The 22,839-nt window shown below is 50.4% G+C and overlaps 1 protein-coding gene across 5 annotated transcripts; it reads left to right on the forward strand.

The window, feature by feature from the left end:
• The first annotated feature begins 37 nt into the window (after nt 1-37).
• On the forward strand, nt 38-22,139 carry ANKRD16 (ankyrin repeat domain 16). 5 transcript variants are annotated; one of them, XR_012041656.1, is made up of 12 exons: nt 38-188; nt 1,709-2,056; nt 5,201-5,421; nt 9,338-9,380; nt 10,468-10,576; nt 12,911-13,072; nt 16,277-16,355; nt 18,205-18,406; nt 18,656-19,166; nt 20,489-20,612; nt 20,727-20,993; nt 21,287-22,139. XR_012041656.1 is itself a non-coding variant. In XM_072856956.1 (9 exons), the coding sequence occupies exons 2-8, from the start codon at nt 1,719-1,721 to the stop codon at nt 18,363-18,365; spliced, it is 1,113 nt and encodes a 370-aa protein (XP_072713057.1). In that variant the 5' UTR covers nt 38-188; nt 1,709-1,718; the 3' UTR covers nt 18,366-18,406; nt 18,656-20,464. The 5 variants fall into 5 exon arrangements, 3 of the variants coding, with proteins under 3 accessions (XP_072713057.1, XP_072713078.1, XP_072713064.1); XR_012041664.1 differs by having other exon boundaries at nt 20,730-20,993; XM_072856956.1 differs by lacking the exons at nt 20,489-20,612; nt 20,727-20,993; nt 21,287-22,139 and having other exon boundaries at nt 18,656-20,464.
• Nucleotides 22,140-22,839: the final 700 nt, after the last annotated feature.

Raw genomic sequence — 22,839 nt, forward strand, 5'->3', positions numbered from 1 at the left:
GAGACCCAGCGCTGCCCAATGGCGCAGCTCTTCCGGGTTCGGATGAGCCCGGGGAGCGGGGCCAAGGCTGTTGGGGCCGAGAGAAATGTTCCCGGAGTTTGCTTACCGGCACCCCCTCTGCTCCGGGGGTGACATCACGCTGCTGCGTAGTGCCACGCGTGACGTCACGCAACCCCAGCAGAGCGCGGGTGGGTTCTCACCGCCGGTGGATGCCCTGCGCAGGGACCCGCCACGACGTGGGCTGAGGGGAGGGAAATGTGGCGGGTCCCCAGCCTGAGGGAGAGGCCGGTTCCTGGTATTCCTGAGGGAAAAGGGATTTTCAGGTTTTCCTGAGGGAGAAGGAAATTTCCCATTTTCTGGAGGGAAAAGGAAATTACTGGTTTCTTGAGGGAGAGGCTGGTTTCTGATGTTCCAGAGGGAAATGGAAATTTCTGGTTTTACTGAAGGACAGGTCATTTTCTAAATTTCCTAAGGGAAGAGGAGCTCTATGTTATTCCTGAAGGAGAGGCTGGTTTCTGGTTTTCCTGAGGGAAAAGGAAATTTCAGGTTTTCCTGAAGGAAAGGGTAGTGTCAATTTCCTGAGAGAGTGCCTGGTTTCTGGTTTTCCTAAGAGGAAAAGGAAATTTCTGGTTTTCTGAAGGGAAAAGGGAATTTCTGTTTTTCCTGAGGGAGTGACTGGTTTCTGGTTTTCCAGATGGAAAAGGAAAATTCTGATTTTCCTGAGGGAGCAGCCGGGTTCTGTTTTTCCACATGGAAAAGGAAAATTCTGTTTTTCCTGAGGGAGCGGACAGGTTCTGGTTTTCCTAAGGGGAAAATTTCTGATTTTCCTGAAAGAGGGGCTGGTTTCTGACAATTCCCAAAGGGAAAAGGAAATAACTGGTTTTCTAGAGGAAGAGGCAGGTTTCTGGTTTTCCTGAGTGAAAAGGAATTGTCTATTTTTCCTGAGGGAAAAGAGAATTTCTGTTTTTCCTGAGGAGGAGGAGGTAGGTTTCTGGTTTTCCTGAGGGAAAGGGAATTGTACTGGATTTGCTGAGGGAGAGTCTGGTTTCTGTTTTTCCTGAGGAAAAGGGAATTTCTGGTTTTCTTGAAGGGCAGTTGGGTTTCTGGTATTCCCGAGGGAAAAGAAAATTTCTGATTTTCCAGAGGGAGTGTCTGGTTCCTGGCTTTCCAAAGGGAAAAAGGTAATTTCTTGTTTTCCTGAGTGGAAAGGGAATTTCTGTTTTTCCTGAGGGAGAAGTCGGATCCTGGTTTTCCTAAGGGAAAGGAAATTTCTTGTTTTCTGGAGGGAGAGACCAGTTCCCAGTTTTCCCAAGGGGAAAGGAAATGTCTAGTTTTACTGAGGGAGAGGCTGGTTCCTGTTTTTCCTGAGGGAAAAGAAAATTTGTTTCTCCTGAGAGAGAGGCCAGTTCCTGGATTTCCTAAGGGGAGAGGAAGTTTCTGGTTTTCCTGAAGGGGAGGCCAGTTTCTGGTTTTCTGGAGTGAAAAGGAAATTTCTAGTTATCCTGAGGGAGAAGGAAATTTCTCCTGAGGGAGAGGCAGGTTTGTGGATTTGCTGAGGAAAAAGGGAATTTCTGTTTTTCCGGAGGGAGAGGCCGGGTTCTGTTTTTCCTGAGGGAAAAGGTAATTTCTGTTTATCCTGACCCAGGGAGCAGCCACTGTATTCACACAGTTTGAAAACATAATCCTGATTTTTGCCTCTTTCTTCCAGATCTCTAGCCATGGCGGAAGGGGAGAGGCCGAGGCCACTCCTCCGGCTGGTGCAGGAGGGACGGCTGGACCTACTCCGGGACGAGCTGCGGCCGGACGACGCACTGAGCTCGGCAGTGCGGAGCCAGCGCTACGGGCGCTCAGGGGACACGCTTCTGCACCACGCTGCCCGGTACGGGCACCAGGACGTCCTTGCCTACCTGGTAGAGGCGCTGGGGATGGACGTTGAGGTGTTCAATAGCGACTACAAAAGACCCCTCCACGAAGCGGCCTCCATGGGCCACAGGGAGTGTGTCTGCTTCCTCCTGGAGAGAGGCGCGAGTGTAGACTGCTTGAAAAAGGCAGACTGGTAGGTCACTGGCTTGCTTTGCCGCGGGTCAGAGCAATATCTGAAAGAGGTTTGGATGCAGAGGGTGGGAATGCGACCGCAGGAGCTGTCATTTAGAATCATGAAATCGCAGAATGGTTTGGGCTGGAAGGGACCTTTACAGGTCATCTCGTCCAACCCCCCTGCCATGAGCAGGGACATCTTCACCTGGATCAGGTTGCTCAGAGCCCCGGCCAACCTGACCTTGAGTGTTTCCAGGGATGGGGCATCTACCACCTCTCTGGGCAACCTGGGCCAGGGTTTCACCACCCTCATCATAAAAAAATTCTTCCTTATATCTTGTCTGAATCTCCCCTCTTTTAGTTTAAAACCATTACCCCATGTCCTATTACTACAGGCCCTACTAAAAAAGTCCCTCCCCATCTTTCTTACAAGCCCCCTTTAAGTACTGAAAGGCCGCAATAAGATCTCCCCGGAGCCTTCTCTTCTCCAGGCTGAACAACCCCAGCTCTCTCAGCCTGTTCTCATAGCAGAGGTGTTCCAGCCCTCTGAGCATTTTTGTAGCCTCCTCTGGACCCGCTCCAACAGGTCCACGTCTTTCCTGTGCTGAGGACCCCAGAGCTGGATGCAGCAGTGCAGGTGGGGTCTCACCAGAGCGGAGTAGAGGGGCAGAATCACCTCCCTCAACCTGCTGGCCACGCTTCTTGTTATGCAGCCCAGGATATGGTTGGCTTTCTGGGCTAAATTCCGGCCCTATCACTGATTTCCCCCTGTTTATTGTAGAAGTTGTAAATTACTGCTTCATTAGCAGATCCAATTTAAAAGCTTTCATCCGCGGCTATTCGTTCTTCCCCATTCCCCTGTTTGGTGAGAATCGGTGATACCGATACACATTTTTGTCTCCCGGTCCTCAGAAAGTGAAATAGGAAGATAAAAAGTAAGTTTTTCTCCTGTTTTCCCCCCCAGCAAACAGAGCCTCTCAGGTCAGATTTGCTACTGATATAATAGCAACAGCCTCAGCAACCCAAGAAACAACTGGCTTCTTCAGGGCTTTTGTTTGCCTGCCATGTGGGTAACACGTAAGCAGATGATGAGGGAATGAGAATTGAGAATAAAAAATAAAGCCTAATCCACAGACAAGCAGCAGCTCTGATTTAATGTCAAATTCCCCTCTTGAGGAGGGAGATTTCTGTGTACCACCTTGCAAAAGAAAGGAAAGATTCTCCCCAGCCCACAAATTAAAGCCCGGGGAGGTTGGTTTGAAGCTGAACTAACACAAATACAAAGGCAGCGTCCCAGTCCTCATAATTCGAGGCTGTGCCAGTGTGGTGCTGACATCAGGGGGAGCAGAGGGAGCCGGAGATCTCATGAGCTGCGTGAGAACACGCGTGCGAGCCTGGTTTTCTTTGAGAGGTCTGCAGTACCCTTCCATCCTCAGATTAAAAATGGGGAGCTGTGTGCCTTCTAGCGCATGTCCCACCCTTCGGACAAAGTCTCATTTGCATTGAAAATATACGCTGATCTGAGGCACTGTATAGAAACGGAACTGCAGGAAACATGGAGCTCCAGGCTCAGCTCTACCCCGTTGTCCCCAGCAGACGCGTGTCTAATATCTTCTTAAAAATCTCCATCACTGGAGATTTTATCTCCCTTCTCAGCAATCTCTTCCTGTCCTTATCTGTCCTTACACCTGGAGCATTTCTCCTGAAGTCTAAGCCAAATCTCTCTCCCTGCGGTTTAGGCCCACGAGTCCTTGTTCCTTACGCAGTGGGAAGTTTTTGTGCCACAGCTTTTCCTGAATAAGGAATGTTTTGGGTTTTTTTATCTCCCAGCTGACGTATGTGGGTTGGTGAAAAGGAAATAAGCCCTCACCGTGCTGGAGAAGTGTTCATCTTTTCTGGGAAAGCTCAGAGGTTTCTGTCTGATCTGTGTGTGCGCTCAGCATTCGATGATTGGGTGAAGTTTATAAACAGATAAAATGGAGAATGCAGCTCCCACTTGCAGCAGTTAAACTGTTATTGTTATATAATGTGGTAATTAAGGAAAACAGGGGTTGGTGCTGGTGAGGTCAGTGAAATTAGTCACTTAAGTAAAGCCAAACACGGGAGATGTCTGTGGGTTCACCACCTCGAGTTACCCATGCTTTGCCTTGCGAGTAAACCCTCAGCTAACGCTCACCTCCTGATGGCTCTCAGCTTGCTCCTCCAAAGGAGGCTGCAAATCCAGCAACCATACCGGTCCTCACTGGGGAAGGATGGGAAGGAGATAACAGGTCACCAGGGAGGAGAACCTGTTGTGGTGAACCTGCCCTGCTGCGAAGCGGGAGCTGGGGTGGTTGTTCATCCGCAGCGCGTGGGTTATGGGTGTGGAAATGTGGTCGTTTCTGGATATGGGGTTGAAAGCAGGGTGAGATGGGCTGTTTGCCGTGTTTATTCGTCAGATGTACCCACTGGCTTTTCAGGAGCACACACACAATCCGTGCAAGGCACAGCTTGGAAGTTGTGGGATGGAAAAGATGCTGTTCCCCTGGGGAGCTTGTAAAAAATGTTTTTAAATATCAAAGGTTGTTCCCAGACATGTGAAACAGGACAAAACTGTGAAAAGCTTCACTCTCAGGCCAGCTGCTCTGCCTCAGAAATGTTCCAGAGTGGCATTTGCTGGTACACTCATGCCCTGCTGCCAGGAGATGCGGAGCTGTCTGTGGTTTGCTGCCTGCAGCCGCAGCTGCCTGTCTGGGTGACTGGCTGGGGTAAGAAACACTGATGTTAACAGCTCTGTTTCAAGAGTCCCCAAAAGTCCAGACCTCGTATTACCTGCATGAAAAAGCAATGCTGTAAAATCTCACGGGTCCATATGCAGCGTGTAGTGAGCCTCAGTCAAAGCATCCCATGTAGGTGAGACAATACATTTAGCCTCGGGCTTGGAGAAGGTCTTTGCCTTTAGCCAGCAAAGTTTCCTACTACCTCAGAGTGGCTTTAGCCCATCAATTTTCCCTCTGGCTAGCTTACCACAGCTGGCACTGAGCTACTGTGTTTTATTAGACAGGCTGGTTGATACTACAGACAACTTTAAATCATGCTTCAAGCTCAGACGTTAGAACAAAAGCCGTCAGGCTCGTACAGCACTGTCTTTCTAGTTATGATGTTTGCCTCATCTTTCTTTTAGGACTCCCCTAATGATGGCTTGCACCAGGCAAAACCTGGAGGTGATCAAAGCTCTTGTGGAGCATGGAGCCAACCCGCTGCTGAAGAACAAGGATGGCTGGAATTGCTTCCACATTGCGAGCCGGGAGGGCCATCCCCAGGTCCTCCGGTACCTGCTGGACGTATCCCCTGGCAGCTGGGACACAGAGAGCACGATAAAGAGAACGCCTCTGCACACAGCAGGTAAAAAAGGGTCCCGTTGCCACTAAATGGGTTGGAAGAGAAGAGTGGGCTGTGGTGGCAGCGGAGAACAGAACCTGAACTGAAACAACAGCCCCTTTTAGTTTGGAGAAGCAAAGTGTGACCTATGTTGACACAAAATCACAGGGAAACAGTTAAATATTAAGTTATTGAAATTAAATGAAAAGAGGCTAGTGGTGGGCGCTCACCTCTCTGAACTTCAGTCTGCTAACAGTGCTCTGCTACATCTTTGCACGGTTTCACCTCAGGACAGACATTCATTTTAGTTGCTTTCAGATAAATAAACAGCAAGAATTAGGCTTAATATTTCTTAATGATGTGCCAAAGACTGAGCTTGTGAGGTTGCAGGGTCCTCATTTCCTATTGCACTTGAATTTTGCCTGTGCTCAAAGCATGTTTTTGTGGTGCATAACAGTTATGTTCTCTTGGGAGTGGTGGATCCATCCCAGGAGCACTCACGATCACCCACTGCCTTTGGCCTCCTTGGACCAGGGTTGTTCGTCTCCATCTCTGCCTCCCTGTGATGCATATGTCCAAGTTCCCACGGCTCAGAACACATTGCAATACGCTTTTTCTTGCTGGCCTATAAAGCTGCGAATTGCACTTGGAAAATCTGCAAGGCTCCAAGCATATCCTGGCATTTAAAAAGTCCTAAAAGCAGCAGAGCTGCTGAGAGGCACCTTTGGGATCTGCCTGTTGATGAACACTTTTACCAGTTTGGTTTATAGTCTCGTCGTCAGTTTTTGTAAGTGACTTATCTCTCGAAATGATCCATTTTTGTCTGAATGCTTAGCAGGTTAAATCATTATGGCAAATCTGAAGAGCTGTAGGGTCTCTAGGCATAATCTCCAGAAGAAACATTAGAGGTTTTGTTATTCTCATGCTGCTCTTCAGAAGGTAGCATTGAGTGGTGAGAAATCCAGAGTGCCTTTCTGCAAAGGAAAAGGATAGTCTCTGCTGGGAATACGCAGGGGCTGTTGTTAGGTTTGGAGCCCACCGTGTCCGATTCCCCTTCTCTGTCCCTTTCATTGGTTTAAAAGGACATATAAAGGGAGTGAACTGGTTTGAAGAACCACAGATGTCATCAGGCATGGTGGGGAGCAGAAGGGCACAGTTAGCTGAACAGTGACCCAGAAGCAGTCTGCATTTGGTTTCTGGTTTTCTGACTCTCTCATCCTTGAGATGGAGCGATTCATCTTAATTTAAGAATGATGCACAAGGTATGCCTCAGTTAAGTTCTCCGAGTCTTAATAAGTTGAAAGGCCCAAAAATCTGTTAATGCAGAATTAAGTTTGTGCCGCTGTGTCTCATTGCCCCTTACAGGGTATCAGGTCTGGTTACCCACAGACCCATGCAAGCTAGGCAGTACAGATAAAGCATGTGTCTCCCCAGAGCTTAAATCCCCTTAACTCTGCCCTCCAGAGATGCAGTGGGAGTGGATGATGAAGGGAGCGAGTGAGTGAAGGGAGAGGTGTGTGACACTGAGCTGGGGTGACGTTGTGCGGCAGGCATGGGGCTGGAGGGTGGTGGCTGACCTGAATCTGAAACATGTCCCATCCCTGAGCGGGAGTTAGGCTGTGCATCCCAGGGCTCGGCAGCATCTCCGCAGGAGAGATGAGCGTGGGGAGCCACTGCTCAAAGCTGTGGCTACCTAAACTCATTTTCCAGAGAATTTAATAGGGATTGTCTCTCTGGAAAGACCTGAGGTATCGTGAGGAGACCCCTGCTGTGCTGTAATTAATCAGTTGGGTATCTTGCTCCTTGGCTGTCGTTCCCATTACTTCTCCGGCCCTCAGTAAGTCGCCCGTCCACTGCACTGTGCTCATCAGCAGTGACAGTCCCAGCCCAGGGGCATTAGCTTTGCCTTAGTCCTTGTGCTTGACCTGGGAATGAAAAATAGCTGATGAGTTGTTTGATGTTTCAGGCTGGGCAGCGAGGAGCAGGTTGCTTGAATGAGAAATGGCTAATCCTCGTTTATTTGCATGTTCTCCTGTCCCTACTCAGTCCCAGGTCTTGTGTTCCTGTGTCTGGGCTGGCAGGCTGGGCTCGCAGCCCCCTCTCAGCCCCCTCCCCGCAGAGAGGTGGATGTTGGGTTGGAATCTGGGGGTTGAGGATCTGGGGACAGGGTCAGGAGCAGGGACTGTCCTGAGGAAAAGGGGTGCTTTTAGCCTTGAGCTTAAAGTCTCCTCCCTGCCTCGTAGTGCTTGGGCTATGGGGGTACAGACAGCAATGGTGGGATCCAGGGCCCAGTTCTCACTGCCTCATAGAGGTGTCTCCACCTCTGTGTTGCCTCCTATGTTTGACTTTCACTGTGGCAAAGCCATCAACCCATGATTTGGGTTGATTTCTGGTCATTTTACTGATCTGGGTTAGACCCTGGACCACACATTGGTGGAGCAGCAGCCAGTGCGGGAGCAACTGGGCAGTGGGAAGGGCTGGAGCTGCTTAAACTACCTTTGTCCCCAGCATAATTTTAACCCAGGACGATGCTGGGGGCTGCTGCTTGGTGGGTGCTGGTGCCAGCATCCCCATGCACACCACCGCATAGCCCAGTTACACAGACAAAGCTCGTGAGGCGGGGGCATGGGCGAGGGGCTGGAGACGATGCTGGAGCTGCCGGGGGAAATCATATCAAGACGAACTGCAGTCTCAATGAGTTTGCATCCCGAGGGTGTGGATATGAGCACATTAACCCGTGACCAGTCCAGCTGGCTTCCTGGCATAGTTATCCTTGGATAGATGATGGGTAATTTTCTCCCCTGTGCAATTTTTTTTCGGGTTGATTCCTTAAGCTTTGCTGCTTCGTATATCCGTAGCCCGAGGCATGAGAGCTGGGGAGATGTAATTAGAGGAAGTGGAGTGCAACAGTGGATCTGAGCGCTGCAGCTTTCTTGTGTCTCTGTTGCTGTTAAAGGATGTAATCGTGTTGCTTAGGGTGTTTTTTCTTCACATGGCTTGGGTTTTTTAAAGCCTCCATTTTGAAAATCCATTTTCACAGTGTGGCTCTGCCTGTATTTACATCAGCTCAGGTGAAGGGGTGATAAACAGGCAGGGAGCAGGAGCAAACGGCCAAGATCTGGGAGGATGGGAACCCCTCCTTGGGCTTTCAAAGAGCATCTATTGTGCAGCTGTGTCTGAAGGTTATTGCTGGTAACACACATTTGCTAGGGGCCCTTCTTCCATCACACAGAGTAAATAGCCTGATGTAGCAGCTCCGGGCTTGGTTTGATTTTTTTTTTCTTTAATGTATTTCATTTGTTTTGCAAAATGGCCTGCAGAAAAAAAGCCAGATCAAGGCTGTCCTTACATTGCTGTAATATGATGTGTTTGGAAAAAAAAAAAAAAAGAGAATATTTCAGTGCATGATGTTCAAATCCTCCCCCACTGTTGTTGTTTTTCCTCTGAGATGCTGTCTGGGTGAGGATGCTTCATTAGGATGATGAGATGGGTAGTCTGAGTGGCTGAGGAGGGATGGAAATGCCATCCAGCTATTCACCAGCTCCCTGCTTTGTGTTCATTTTGCTTCTCACAGATTTCACTTTGGGGACTAACAAATACTTGCAAGAAAAGATCTTTGTGTCAGCTTAATCACACGTACGGTCTCATGCATGCAGTCTGCAGGTAGAGGCAAATGATGCCTATATGCATGCCTTTTCCCTGTTTTATCTGGTGATTTCCTACAGGATCAGGGGAAGGGAAGGCTTGAGATCTGGAGACAATGTTTTAATTACCAAAAAAAAAAATCAAAATCTTTGAATTTGAAGCCTCTGGGAACCCCTTCCCACATCATGAGTAAGCCAAAAGGGTCAGAAACCTGATTATGTTTCACCGTAGGCGGACAGTGGCATGAAAACATAAATTAACCCTGCGCTTCTCTCTCTCTCTGTCTCTCTCGCAGCAATGCATGGCTGTTTTGACGTTGTGGAGCTGCTCCTGGAGCGGTAAGCAGGCTTCCTCCCGGCACTGCCTCTGCCTCCCCGCTCTCCCCCACCTCCATCCACCGCCAGGCTCGATCCAGCCGCCTGGACACAAAGGGCGTTTATGCCGTTCGGGAAGCCCGATTGCACAGCTGCCCTGCATGCGATCCCGAGGCCGTCTCCGTTTCCTCCGGGTTTTTCACAGCCAGTTAGGGGCCTTTGAGACAAGGACGCTCGCTGGATGGGCTCCGATGGGCTCTGACTTCACTATGACATAAACCCTGATTATATAACTCGGCTCTTTTTCTGTGCTGATTCATTCCCGTTGCCTCTGAGGCCATACGATAACAACAAAAACAGTTTTCTGGCATCTCGGTTCTGGGTGCAGCTCCTCCAGGCTGGACTCAGCCTCCAGGCTTTATTTTCAGGCTCCGGCTCCCAGGAGACTGCTGTGAAGTGGCTTTAAATCAGCCCGTGACCAGTCATCCTGACCCTGTTACCTTCCTAACCAGCACTGCCCGCTGCCAGAGCTGGAGCAGCTTTCCCCAGGCATTGCAGCCGCTGCTATTAGCCGTCGGCCACGGCTCCCGTTAGCCGACTCGTCCCAGCCTTGTTAATTCCTGTCCGTGCTTGGCCCAGCATAAACATAGCCCTGTGATTCCAGCCAGGCTTTCAATTTTAATTCAGTCTTTTCCCATTTCAATGGAGCTTTAACCTGAGTGAGACCTGTGGGCTCTGATTTTGTATGTAGTGGTGTTACATGAGGATATGGTTTTCCCCTCTGCCAGTGCACACCTTACCCCTTCTAGAGATCCTCTGTTCGGGAGGCAAGGGAAATATAAATGATCTGTAGAGCCCTGGCTTTCCTGCAGCCCGAGCAAGCTGCACTGGCTGAGTACCAGATCTCTGACCCAAAAAACCCCAGCAGACCGTACCCCAGGCCATAAAGCACCGAGACAGGTTTATGCATGGTCTATGCACAGGCTTTATATCTGCCATTTCCGATCCTATCCGCTGATGGTCTCCTGCCCCACCAATGCAAAGCAACTGGTGCGGGAAGGATTTTAGAGCTGCCTAACAGCTCTGTCCTGGCTTTTGTCTTCTCTCCCAGGTGCCACTACAAACCTGACAGCAGAGACAAATGTGGAGTCACTCCCTTTATGGATGCTATCCAGAACGGGCATGTCAACATTGCCCGCCTGCTCCTAGAAAAACACCAGGTAGGTGCCAAAAACCTCACCTCCCTCCTCCAGGACCTGACCTAGAACTGCCAGGACAGGCAATCCACATGTTCACCATAACCATATTGTAAAGAAGCAAATTCCCAAATTGTAAAGAAGTGAATTGCGAAAGAAGGCAAATTCCCCCTGGAGATGAGCAAGATTTTTGCCGAGTATGGCCACCAGGACTCAGCTCATGGTGAAGATCACAGAATCAGAATCACAGAATTGCATAGGTTGGAAAAGACCTTTAAGATCATCGAGTCCAACCGTAAACCTAACACCACTACACCATGTCCCTAAGCACCTCATCCAAACGTCTTTTAAATACCTCCAGGGATGGGGACTCCACCACTTCCCTGGGCAGCCTGTTCCAATGCTTGACAACCCTTTCAGTGAAGTAAAATTTCCTAATATCCAGTCTAAACCTCCCCTGGCGCAACTTGAGGACATTTCCTCTTGTCCTATCACTTGTTACCTGGGAGGAGAGACCGACCCCCACCTCTCTACACCCTCCTTTCAGGCAGTTGTAGAGAGTGATAAGGTCTCCCCTGAGCCTCCTTTTCTCCAGGCTGAACAACCCCAGGTCCCTCAGCCGCTCCCCATCAGCCTTGTGCTCCAGACCCTTCACCAGCTCCGTTGCCCTTCTCTGGACACGCTCCAGCCCCTCAATGTCTCTCTTGTAGTGGGGGGCCCAAAACTGAACACAGGATTCAAGGTGCGGCCTCACCAGTGCCGAGTACAGGGGCATGATCACTTCCCTGCTCCTGCTGGCCACACTGTTTCTGATACAAGCCAGGATGCCATTGGCTTTCTTGGCCACCTGGGCACACTGCTGGCTCATATTCAGACGGCTGATCTCACCCTGGGGCAGGGATATGTCCCTGTAGCTGGTGAAGGGGGATGGAGAGATAAGGCAGTGACAGGAGGGGACAGGACTTGCCCAGCACTGCAGGGGTGGCTGTGTCAAAGCCAAGACTAGCACTCGGAAGTGCCAGGGCTCAGCATGGAGGCTCTCGTGGCAGCACTGAGGGTGGGTAACATGGAGGCATCTGGCTGTGCTGGCAGCAGCTCATCTCTGGCCACCTTCTCTCGTGGCAGCTGCTGCTCCCATGTTGTGTCCCAGTAATCTCTGATTTCCTCCAACATACAAGGCGTAACAGGGATGTCGTCAGAGCCAGTTGTGCATAGCAGGAACCAAACCGCTGCATTATTTATTGACTGCTGAACTGATGTGAGATGGTTGGAGCCCCCCTAATGGCTGCTTCTTACAGAGGTGGTGTTGTGCCTCCTTTCTCACCTACTTTGCCTTCACTTTGCCTCTCCACTGCACCAGCTCTGCTGTTCATCGGACACCATGCCGAACTGGTGCACCACACTGGCCTGGCAGAAAGCTAGCATGGCAAAACCAATGAACCTGTGTGTGCCATGCTGGCAGGTTGAGTTGGCCAGCTGAGCCCCCAGCATGGCACAGAGTGGGCCAGGGAAGGTGGTACCACACTTTTCAAGATCACAGGCTTTGGACTTACTCAGGCCTAACATGTAGCCTCACCCAGCAGAGATGGTTTGATGCCCAGGTTGTGTTCAAGTGCGTAGATACTTGTTGACTTCAGGAGATGTTCATGTGCTTGTCTTCACTCATCTGGCCCTTACAGAATAAAACATTTGTGAAGTTTGCTTACATTTTTAGTCTCATGTTTCAGGCAATGAAGATGGAATAGTTGATTTAATTTTCTTGCTGTAGTGCCCTGGCTTACTGCCATGAAGCAGCACTGGAAACGCTAATGGCAGTGTTGCTACCTTCTAGGTTTTATAAAACCAAAAGTCAGGCCCACTAGACTCCAAGAGGCTGGATTATATCCTTTAAGATGAGTGCACCGTGTATTACTTCTGTTACCCTTCTTAATTTTACGTCTTTGCTGTTCATGTTCAGAGACTCACGGAAGAGATTTTATGAGGTCATCCACCCGTCTCCCTCCCTCTACCTGTGTCCAAGTTCTTCTCCACCAGCACAAAGGTTGGACATGGGTTGTTTCTTGCTGCTTTAAGGAGTTGAAACCCATCATATATGTTCCAACTGAAGAGAGAGGGGGCTTGGTTCTTCTTTTTTGGCACTAGTTTTGCTTATCACTTAACAAGCTCAGCAGAGAGCTGGCTCTGGTCTGCACATCATGGTGCTACCAACTGCACCGGTCCTGCTGGTGACATCCCATGTGTTCATTGCCATCACTATGGCCGTGGCAGGCAGACATGATTCTGCTTGGGCTGATGATTGTCCTTGAAGGTTTGGCCAGGCTGTTCATTGCTTTTCCTTTCCCTCCTCCCTCGTTCTAGGCCTGTCCTACAGCCGTGGACGCGCTAGGCGCTCAGCCTCTGCACCGGGCAGCCGTCACTGCCCAGGATGAAGCCATCCAGTTTCTCGTCTCTGAGCTGGGTGTTGATGTCAACGAGAGAGTGACAACCCTCCAACTCACAGCACTGCACTATGCAGCTAAGGTTTGTTCCTGTTCCCAGGCTTCCCCTACAAAGTCTTTGCCAGTTGGTGTGCTACAGGCAGGCGTCTAAAACAGGCTGTTTTAGATGTTTGCCACTGATGGAGGATTTAAGTTCCTAGCTCATCCTCTCTCACTGTCTATCTGCTCCTCACCAGTCCCATACCCTGTTTAATGGTTTTTAGACCCTCATTAAGTGTGTCCAGCTGTCTGCAGAGTGGCGGTGGGTATCTGAGTTGCTCTGTTCACCACTCTCCTGCCCACGCTGCTGACTGCGCTGTGGCTTAGTAAACCCTCCTGCCTGGCATGTGGCTGAGTGGGATCATGCGGGAGCAGAGGCGGGTGGTGATAGGGCACAGCTCCTTTGCTGCACATCCAGTTGGCTATGCTGTGGATAGGGCTTGACCCACACCTCTGATGAGCGTTACTCTTCCAGTTCGCTGCCTTTGGACCAAAGTGCAATACCTGAAGGGATTCCACCCTGCTAGTTATTGGGAGCTGTAGGTACCAACAGTTCATGAGCTGTGACAGTTCTTGACCAGCGTCTTCTCACTTGCTTGGCAGAGGAGACGTGGATGAAATGTTGCTCAGATTTCTTTCGCTGTCTTTCTTCAGCCCTGGAATTTTGGGTCACGACAGGTCAGTGGCCAGTCTCCATGTCAGCAGCTTCCTGGACAGAAGATGTGCTGTGATGTGCTGTGAAACAGCAACTGTTTGTCCCAGTAAGCCGGGTTCTGGCCTGCCCATGGCCAGACGTGAGAAAGGAGAGGTGGAAAGGTGGAGGGAGCTCCCGGGTACTTATCCGTGTCCTTCGCACAGGAGCTGTTTTGAATTCCAGGCAGTGAGAGTTGTTTGAGCTTTCTCCTCCTCACATCTCACGCCTGTGCAGGAAGCGGGGCCTGGTGGGCTGTGGGTCCTGCAACGCTCCCTGGGAGCGCAGAGCAGATCCCAAAAGCCTCACCACTGACCAGGATCCCTCCTGGGACCCTGCTGCCTCCCTTCTGCTTGGTGCTGTCACATCACAGCGTGCAGCATGCTGGCAGCTGGCAGCAAGGGAAGGTCCCTGCTCGGATCCCTGCATGTTAAACCTCATGAGCTTTAACATGCAGCACTCGGAGCCCGGTCTAGACTTGTAGTGGGAACGAAGCAGCGTCCCAGCGCCCCACTCCTACAAAAGCATCAATGACACTTACTGGGAGTGCTGGCAACAGTATTCTCCTCCAGCAGGACCCAGCCGTGGCATTTGCTGGCTCCCACAAAGGAGGCCTTTTTCCCAGCTTCCCTTCCTCATGCTCTGAGAAACCATGTTGAAAGCCCTTTTGGTTGCCAAGGGTACGTTTAACAGCAAGGCTATTGGGGAATATAATGTGCCTTGGAGAAGATCCCAGCTCTGTCTTGGCGAGCGGCTGACTGGGGAGAGATTTGATGGGTTTCTCTTCCTTCCCGAGGCTCAGTGTCACTTTATATTTACAGCATCATTTGTTTGGCTGGTGGGGTTTTTTTATTTCTTTTCTTATTACTTTGCATTTATAAATACATGAAAATCAAATTATGCTTTCAACTCCCTTTGCTGCCAAGGCTGTGGCAGCTAAAGCAGTTCCTGGCTTGCTGTCTTTGCCACTGAGAGGGGGTGTGCACGCAGCAGGGAAATGGGAGCCTTGAGCAGGGGGGAAGATGCTACCGAGTTGTACGATAAGGGGGGAAAAGAGTGGGTGGTGGGGATAAAAATAAGGGCCTTCCATTCTCATGCTGCACGACAAAGACTAATTCATTGCACTGAAGAAGTAATTACAAAATCAGGCGTGTTATTTCGGGAGAGAGGATTTCTTTATGGAGAAGCTTGTGCAGAGAGGAGGGGTGTGGGGGCTGTATTGCATTTTCCCCTGCAGCGTTTAAAATTGGCTACCGGCAGAGGAAAGATAGAGGACACTGTGGGTTGTGACAGTGTGTAAGCGTGGTGTTCTGCGTCTTCTCACAGAGCATTACAAATACGGGAGTAATCCTTTAGGAAATGCCGGTGCCTGAGGGTACTGCAGGCAGATATACAACAGTCCACATCAGCAACAGGTTCTGCTCTCTGAGCTGAAATACACCTCAGTAAGAGCAGCTCTAGATCCCCGTGGTACTTGAAGTGGATTTACAGTGTGGGAAAGCACGTGGCTTTTTGCTGACATGTAGTCCTTTTAACAAACAGCCAGCTGCCAGCTATGAAAGGTAAGTCAGGGATCCTACAGCTCTGTGGCCAGCTGAAGTTAAAAGCAATTTAATTGAGTTACTTGATTGGAGGTGAGGACTGGAGAGGTAAAGGCAAGATTGCTTGACAAATTAGTGCGCTAATTTGCTATCAAGAAACATCTTTAGGTTGTGTCACCCAGCTGTAGGTCGGAGGTTGGTTGTGCATTAACTCTGCAGCCACTGGTGAAGGCAAAGCCGCACTGGGAGACAATCGTCCAAATTCCTCACGCCTCAAGGTCCTGCCTGTGCAAGGTGGACCATGATTAGGAAGATTATATGGGATCTCCAGTTGTCTAAAAGCAGATCCACCTGCCTGGATCTGGACTGAGTTGTATGTCTATCACACCTGCCTTGCCGAGGCACCGCTCACAGTCTTTGGCTGTACCACCACACCGCTGCAGCGTGATTTTAAGCACTATTGGTCTTAATTGAACACTTTTGATTTTAAAATATTGTGTTAAATGTTCTCAGAGAGAATTATGTTCCTGGGATGCCTCTTGCTGCTTTCTCAGCCTCTGGGTTGAAATTGCTGCCAGGGGCATGTGAGGCATGCAGACACGCTGACTGAGGGCCAAGCTCTGACTCCTTTCACAGGCTGCCAGCGGGAGGGCTGGAGAAGGTGCCCAGTGGCATCTCTGTGACCAGTTCCTGTAGGGTAATGGCAGCGTGTCTGCTGTGCCTGGGCAATCCCTGGCTAATGGATCCGATCTGCACTGCCACAGGCAGCCGACCCTGATTTCCAGCCGCTGTAAGGTCTTCTGGAGCCTGGAGCAAATCCTGGTAGCCCCAGATTTGACCTTGACAGAGTGGATCTGTGTCTGTGCCCTTCTAGGTGCCGTCTGCGGTTAGGGACAGATCACTTGCAGCCTCCTTTCTTTTCAGGCCTGTGTTACTTCTGCTAAATGCAAAGGTGAGAAATTGTGCAGAGCTGGTTCTCAATAAATAATCCACATGCTTGTGCTCACCACTACAGGAAGGACACGCGCACACCATCCAGACACTGCTGTCCCTTGGCGCTGATGTCCATGCAAAGGATGGGAAGAGCCGTTCCGGTAAGGCTGCTGAGCTATTTGTTCACCCTCTGTATGACAATGAGAGCGTGCTTTAGTAACAGGAGCCCAGCCTCCAAAGCAGCCCGTGCTGCATCTGCTCAGCAGAGCGTGCAAGGAGATGCCAGATGCACGTATGCAAATGGCTCTTGGAGCAGCGCGACGTGTGGGGGTTTTTTGGTAGCTTTCATTCACTGGCTCTCTTCTTGCCGGACTTTCTGATGTCTAATGGCGTGGCTGAGCCTGCACTGGGGCCTTTCCCCTGGGGGAAGAACAGAGATGCTAATTGGTGTTTCTTTTTACGCAGCTGCTTATTTTGCATGAAACTTTTGGGAGCTTAGTATCTTTGATACCACTGCCTCGCCATCAAATTTGGTTGAAATTAGCCAATTCAAAACAAATGATGGGTGGGCAGACAAATACAACGATTACACAAGCTCTTAAACCTCAATTCCTTAGCAAACTGCCTAGGAATGGCTTATGAGCAAATAACGGAGATCTTGAACGTAAATATAGTTGCTATAGTAATGCCAGTGAGTTGGCATTCCCAGCGTGAGAGTATGAGGCATCTCTTGCATCCGTATTTCTCTCTCAAAAGAAGTATATATAAATGGTTTCAGCCATTGCCAAAATTGGCAACTTACCCAGTCTTCAGGTTTGCTTAATAACACGCTTCAGCAGGGAGCATGAACAGTCTTGTATCTCTTGATCTCTCCCTCCACCCCCTCAGTGAGTAAATACGAGTTCTGCTGAACTCGTCCAACCCTGGGACGTTTGTGGTGGCTCCTCGCGCCCGTCAGCTGCCCTGTTCCCTGCCGCCTTTGCTGTGTTAGTGTCACCACGTCCTGGGCAGCTTCTCACCCAGACTCTGCTCCTGCAAAGTGTCCTGCATGGATTATCCATGGGGATCAGGATGACTCATGGTCAACATCAGCCTGCAGCAGGAGCTAACGACCCTCAGCGTAAAAGATACTCATCCCTGTGCAGGATTTGGCCAGGAGAAGAAGGCTGGCTCACCCTGCTGCCCAAGCCAAGTGTAACAGGACTGCCTAACTGTGCTGGAGCCACGCTGGATCAGCATGCCGGCTGTTGGAGGGGTCTGCGGGATGAGCTGGGGCTTGGGCTGGGGTATTTCAGCCTCCTCCCGTGGGATGCTCTTTGCTGCACGCAGTGCATGGAAACCTTTCTGATTTACTCCCTGACCCTGGAGTGAGCTGGCAGGGAGCCCCAGCCCATAAAGGACTCTGGTCACATCCAGAGTAGTTTCAGGCCCCTCTCTTGCACGTCACTATTAAATCCACCCCAAATACAGAGCAATAAGAAGCCCGGAGGCCTTCTGCTCTGCCTGCTCTGTCCCACAGCCTCCCCCTCCTGCTGTGGGCACCCTCTGCCCATGACTCAGTCAAAATGAACCAAGTTGGCTTCAATACTCCCAATATGTTTGCAAACCTGGTTAGCTTTGGTACAAACTAGGTTAGTACTGCTCGATGGATTGGAGGAACTAGTGACCTGTGAGGGAAAGACAGGGGTAATAGCTAGGGTAAGCTGGGTTGATCATTCTTCTACCAGCATGGCTGGGTGTGGAAGAGGACATGTCCCCGGCTTGGGCAGGTTTAGTCATCCCATTGCTGCTGTAGATATGCACGGCCGTGGCAGTTGAGCCCTGCTGCACCATCACGCAGCTGCTTGGCTGGGTGTTGCAACTGGGAAAAGTCATCTTTCACCTTTGATGTGTTCCCTCTGCTGACTCGGTTTCCTTCCCTGGGAATCTGATGTTTGCATCTGAAGCGGGCTGAGGCCGAAATCACCGGGCGATCTCAGCTCCTGTCTCGACATCTTGTCTCCCCCACAGCCCTACATGCAGCGTGCGCGGGGCAGCAGGCGGCTGCCGCACGGATCCTGCTCCGCGCTGGGCTGCAGGACACCCCGGATGGCACGGGCACACTGGCACGGCAGCTCGCGAGGAAGCCAGATGTCATCCAGGTTTTCCAGGAAACGAATGTCAGCACGTGAGACAAAATGGGAAAAAGAGAAGCCTGTTTCATTTCAGCGTGGTATGTTAGTTATCACTTAACGACTATTCAGATTTAGGCAAACACCTGTTTAAAATGACAGAATTTTTGCCCAAGGATTGAGCAGAGAAACCAAGCTTGACACCTGGGAAATATGTTTAGGAGAAAACATATTTTAAATAGGATTATCTCAAAAAGATAATGGACGTAATGGGTCTGGGCTGTCACATTCCTGTACTGATCCCATCCGTGTAAATTCATGGCTGCTCTTCTTTAACTTCCAAATTTCAGGGCTGAACTTCACCTCTTCTTGTGCAGCACCCAGCACGTCCAAACAGCTGAGGCCGCAGCTCCCTGAAGTATAACTGAGAAAGGTGCCTCATGGGCCACTGCTAGATGACCGCTGGGGACCTGCATGGCTTGAACCCCCTGGAGCCTGCCTAGCTCTTGCTGGGATGTTTCCATACAGTGGACATCCTGAAGGAGAAGATACACCTGGATCGTTGATTTTTATAACCCTTAATGGACCTGCTCTCCACTAATCTCTTCAGTTGCTTTAAGTGGCCACCTCTTTCAATAGCCCCTGAGAGAGGCCGAGTGCGGTGCAGCGTAAGTGAACCCTTGGCGACTCTTCCTTCATCAGGTTTGCACTGCAGAGGACAAGTGCAGAGAGTCTTCAAGCTGCATCAACCTCTTGCATCCTTTTTGTGGCCCAAGCCTGATCCCGAAGCCTGCTGAAATCAATAGTAAGACCTCCACCTTGCAATGACATCAAGGGTCTTTGGATCAGACTAAAAAAGAGGTATTTATTATTCCAGAGAGTCTTGCTTGGCACTTCTCACCACTGATAAACTTAAAAAAAAAAAAACAAAAAACCTGCTCTTTGAAGTGTATAGGGAAATGGCTTAATATTTAATGTAGCCACTAAGTCTCCAACAGCCTGGAATACACATAAAGGTAAGAGCTACTGTAGCTGTAGGTCTATTTGTATGCATCTGGAATTATAAATTTGGTTTTGCATTAGAAACATGGCACGCCCCTGTCTGTACGTAATGTCAAGATGTAAAAAACAACAGGATTCTGTGGTTTTGGCAATAGCAGATGCTAAAAATCAGACAGGCCTATAACTGAGCGAGCGAGCCAGGTTTTGCTCTGCCCAAGCTGTGGTGCTCACGTCACGGTTTGATGCGTGACCCACGTGCTCCCGGGTGGGTTTAAGATGATGCTGAGCTCTGTTTGAGTGAGAAATTCCCACCCCGTGGTCCCTGGAGCAGAATTTGCCATGACAGTCCTAAGCCAGAGTGACAACAGTGCCGCTCTCTTCTTGAGTTAAGTGTCTAAACCGGCTCATGTTGCAGGAGGAGAGGCGGTGCGCTCACAAAAAATCATTTGAAGGGCTAGGAGAGGGGACTGATATCTTGCAGGAAGAGGAGAAGCAGGGCTCGATAGCATCTTAAGACTCTTCCAAACATGCCTGCAAAGACCTGCTTTTTGCCAGTCTTCCCCTGTCTTGTTTCTCCATCTGTGAACTAGATTCTTCTCCACCAGGGAGGAAAAACAAATTAATGTGGGAAGGTGCTAACGGTGCAGGGTGATGGGAGCTGTATCAGCCCCTGGGCAGGCGAGGAAGTGGCTTTATTCCTCTGAAGATCCTGAATGCTTCTTTAAATCTGGCCCCGGCCTCCATACTGCAATACTGCAGCCTGATAAATGCAAGGGCCCACTTCATTCCCACTTTTCATGATTTTAGCAAACCATGAAATAGCTGTTTCCTCCTAATATCGCTACTAACGAGCTCAGATTGCTTGTGAGTCTAAGCTTTTATGAGAAAACAAGTGAGAATGTTTTCAAATGTCTGTCTATTTTTCCTGGCTGTGGCAAACACCTTGAAAACACAAAAGGGACTTTGCGTTATTTCGAAGGTGCTTTGTGATTTCTGAGGGCTTCTGGACAGTAGCGCAGGGCTTGTCCGCCTGGGACGGGGAGCTCAGGCACGGCGCTCCCGTCTGAAAGCGAGACGTAATGGCACATCTCCAGCACGGTCTTTTATTTACTCTTCTTTTTAAATCTGCCCCTCAGGCAATAAAAAGATGTACAGTAACAAACTGGCTCTTGTCATCACAGATGATCAGGTACAAAAGGACGTTAGAAAAGGAACGTGGATTCAGCTTTATGTCTGCAAAATTAGCCCGGGGAAGAGCCCCTCTTGTCTTTCTTGCTGTTTTTGCTGTCGCTTACTTCCTGCAAGGTAGGAGCCAAGGGGTCAGGACACCTTTGTGTCCACGGGAGTGTGCTGCAAAATGCTGAGAAGAGCTCGGCAGCGCTAGACTGAATGTGTGCGAACCCCCTGTCGCGTTCCCAGCAGACGTCTCACGTGGAGAGACGGTGCAGGCGCCTGGTCCCCGGGGAGGAAGCCTGGGAGCCGGGCTCTGTGCCACACAGCGCTGAAGGCAGCTTGGAGCAGAGCCCGGCAGCCGGTGCATGGTTTCGGCACCGTCCTGTTACACCACCTCTTCCACCCTCAGCACCGGTGCTTGCTGGGGACCCTGCGAACACTCCTGGTCTTGCAGCCGTGGAGGAGAAGACCTAGCGCCTTTGTCTTGGAGGATACGGCTGCGATACGGTTAGGGTAAGTAGAAGCGTCTGGATAGGTAGGAAATAATGTTACAACGCTGTCAGAGCTCACTGGGAGACCTTACAGGAAAGGAAGGCATTTTGTTTTTAAATAAAATTGATTTTGCTCTAGCGGTCGCACCATCACACCCCCCCGAAACTTGCAAACACCAAGACTCATGCCTGGTTTCCTTGCGATGACACTGAGGACAAGGGACTGCAGCTATTGCATCCTTATCACATCTCATGGGCTTTTCTTAGGTTGCTGACCATGTATTGGTTTTGGATGTGCCCTTTTGTCCCTCTTAGGAGCTGTCAGCGATTTTTCACCCCATCCTGTCCCCTTTCTCTGTGAGTTACGAGGATTCACACTCTGGCTGTTGTCTCTCAACCCTGGTGTCCCAGCTAGCTGCTGGTAGACATAAACCAAGAGCTTGAGGACATGCTGACCATGGTGCATCGCTACCAACTGCTTTGCCGTCTCTTCTCCTGCCTTCTGCTGCTTCCACAGCCCGACCTTCCTGCTCATCGTCCATCTAGGCCAGTCTCAACACTTCTACTGCAGGTACCTCCATATAGACATCGCTCAAGTCCTCCAAGCCAACCTGCAGCTGCCAACAAGGTCATCTGTCCCATCCCAAGCTGCTTGTGTGTCGCTGACTTGTCCGATGGGGATTTGTGGTGGTGGCTAATGCAGATCGATGGTTGTCCGATGCTCACAGATGTTAGAGAGGAGGTAGAAAACCTGCGCCTCCCACTTGGACACAGAAACAGGCATCCCTGAAGGGCCCAATGCTGCCACATGCTCACGGGTGTTTCTGTGCAGTCCGCCTGGTGCAGAAGGAGGTTTGCCCCAGTTCCTGGACAGATAATGTCACCACCTCGCTGCCGGCATTGCTCACTCCTTGTGCACTCTCCCATTGAGCGCTCCGCACCACTGAGCCTTCACCAACACCCTGTAAACAGATTTTTTTTTTTTTCTTATTTTTTTTTTTTCTTACCTGAGTGTGAACGATCTTGGTGCAAGATGCAGAGCCCAGCCGTGTCCCTACGGAGGAGGGAATACGCGGTCTGTCGATGAGCAGTGTTCACCCGTGGCACCTCGGGGCTGGCAGGTCCGATCCTGCCAGGGCTGTGCAGCTGCGTTCGTCCCTCCAGGCTTTGCTCCTCCAAATATTAAAGACATTTAAAAGGAGATATTCTGCTCCCCATCCGAGCCACCACGGCTGGGTTTTGGCTGTGTGATGGAGCTTCACCGGGTTCTCCATCAGCCCCAGCACGCTGCCCTCCGCCTTGTGCGTCCTGGTAGATTCGGGGGACGCAGCCGTATGATCAAATTAAGATTTCTTAAGCCTTGCAGGTGTCTGAGCTGTGGCGGCGGCTGTGGGCTGCACCCCAGCCGGGCCCGAGGCGCATAAGCAGCTTTGCTGCGGCTGCTGCGTACGTGCTCCCTCCCCGGCTCGCTCCTCTTCCGCGGGATGCAGATCCACGGGGCGTTAAAACCAACGCGCAGCCGGGAAATTCCTGCCTCGCTTCAAGGAGGTGGTGGGCAGTGGAGATTGGGTAGCAGCAAGGATTAAAAAAAAAAGAAAACCTCTTAAATGCAAAAAAAACCCCAAACCCAACAAACCCCAAGTCTCCTTTGCGTGGGTGCTGTGCTGGGGTTTTGCTGTGGACGGGGGCGATTTGCTGCACAAAGGGTGATCCTGAATGAGAGCAAAAACTCTTCTTGGTGTGTTTTGGGGCGAAAAGGGGGAAATGTGAGAGGTGACGCATGCGGGAAGTGAAACCTGCGTTTGGGAAGTAGAAATACACCGTAATTATCATCGTTCGTTGCGATAATTAGCAAAGTGGCTGCTGGT

Source organism: Ciconia boyciana, chromosome 1 (genome assembly GCF_034638445.1).
Source record: "Ciconia boyciana chromosome 1, ASM3463844v1, whole genome shotgun sequence".
NCBI classification, from domain to species: Eukaryota; Metazoa; Chordata; class Aves; order Ciconiiformes; family Ciconiidae; genus Ciconia; species Ciconia boyciana.

Bases quoted from the DNA above. Each gene is read 5' to 3' on its own strand.
- ANKRD16 (XM_072856956.1), top strand. From the start codon at position 1,719: ATGGCGGAAGGGGAGAGGCCGAGGCCACTCCTCCGGCTGGTGCAGGAG. The intron at 2,057-5,200 runs GTAGGTCACTGG...TCTTTCTTTTAG, and splicing joins TGCTTGAAAAAGGCAGACTG to GACTCCCCTAATGATGGCTT. The intron at 9,381-10,467 runs GTAAGCAGGCTT...CTTCTCTCCCAG, and splicing joins GTGGAGCTGCTCCTGGAGCG to GTGCCACTACAAACCTGACA.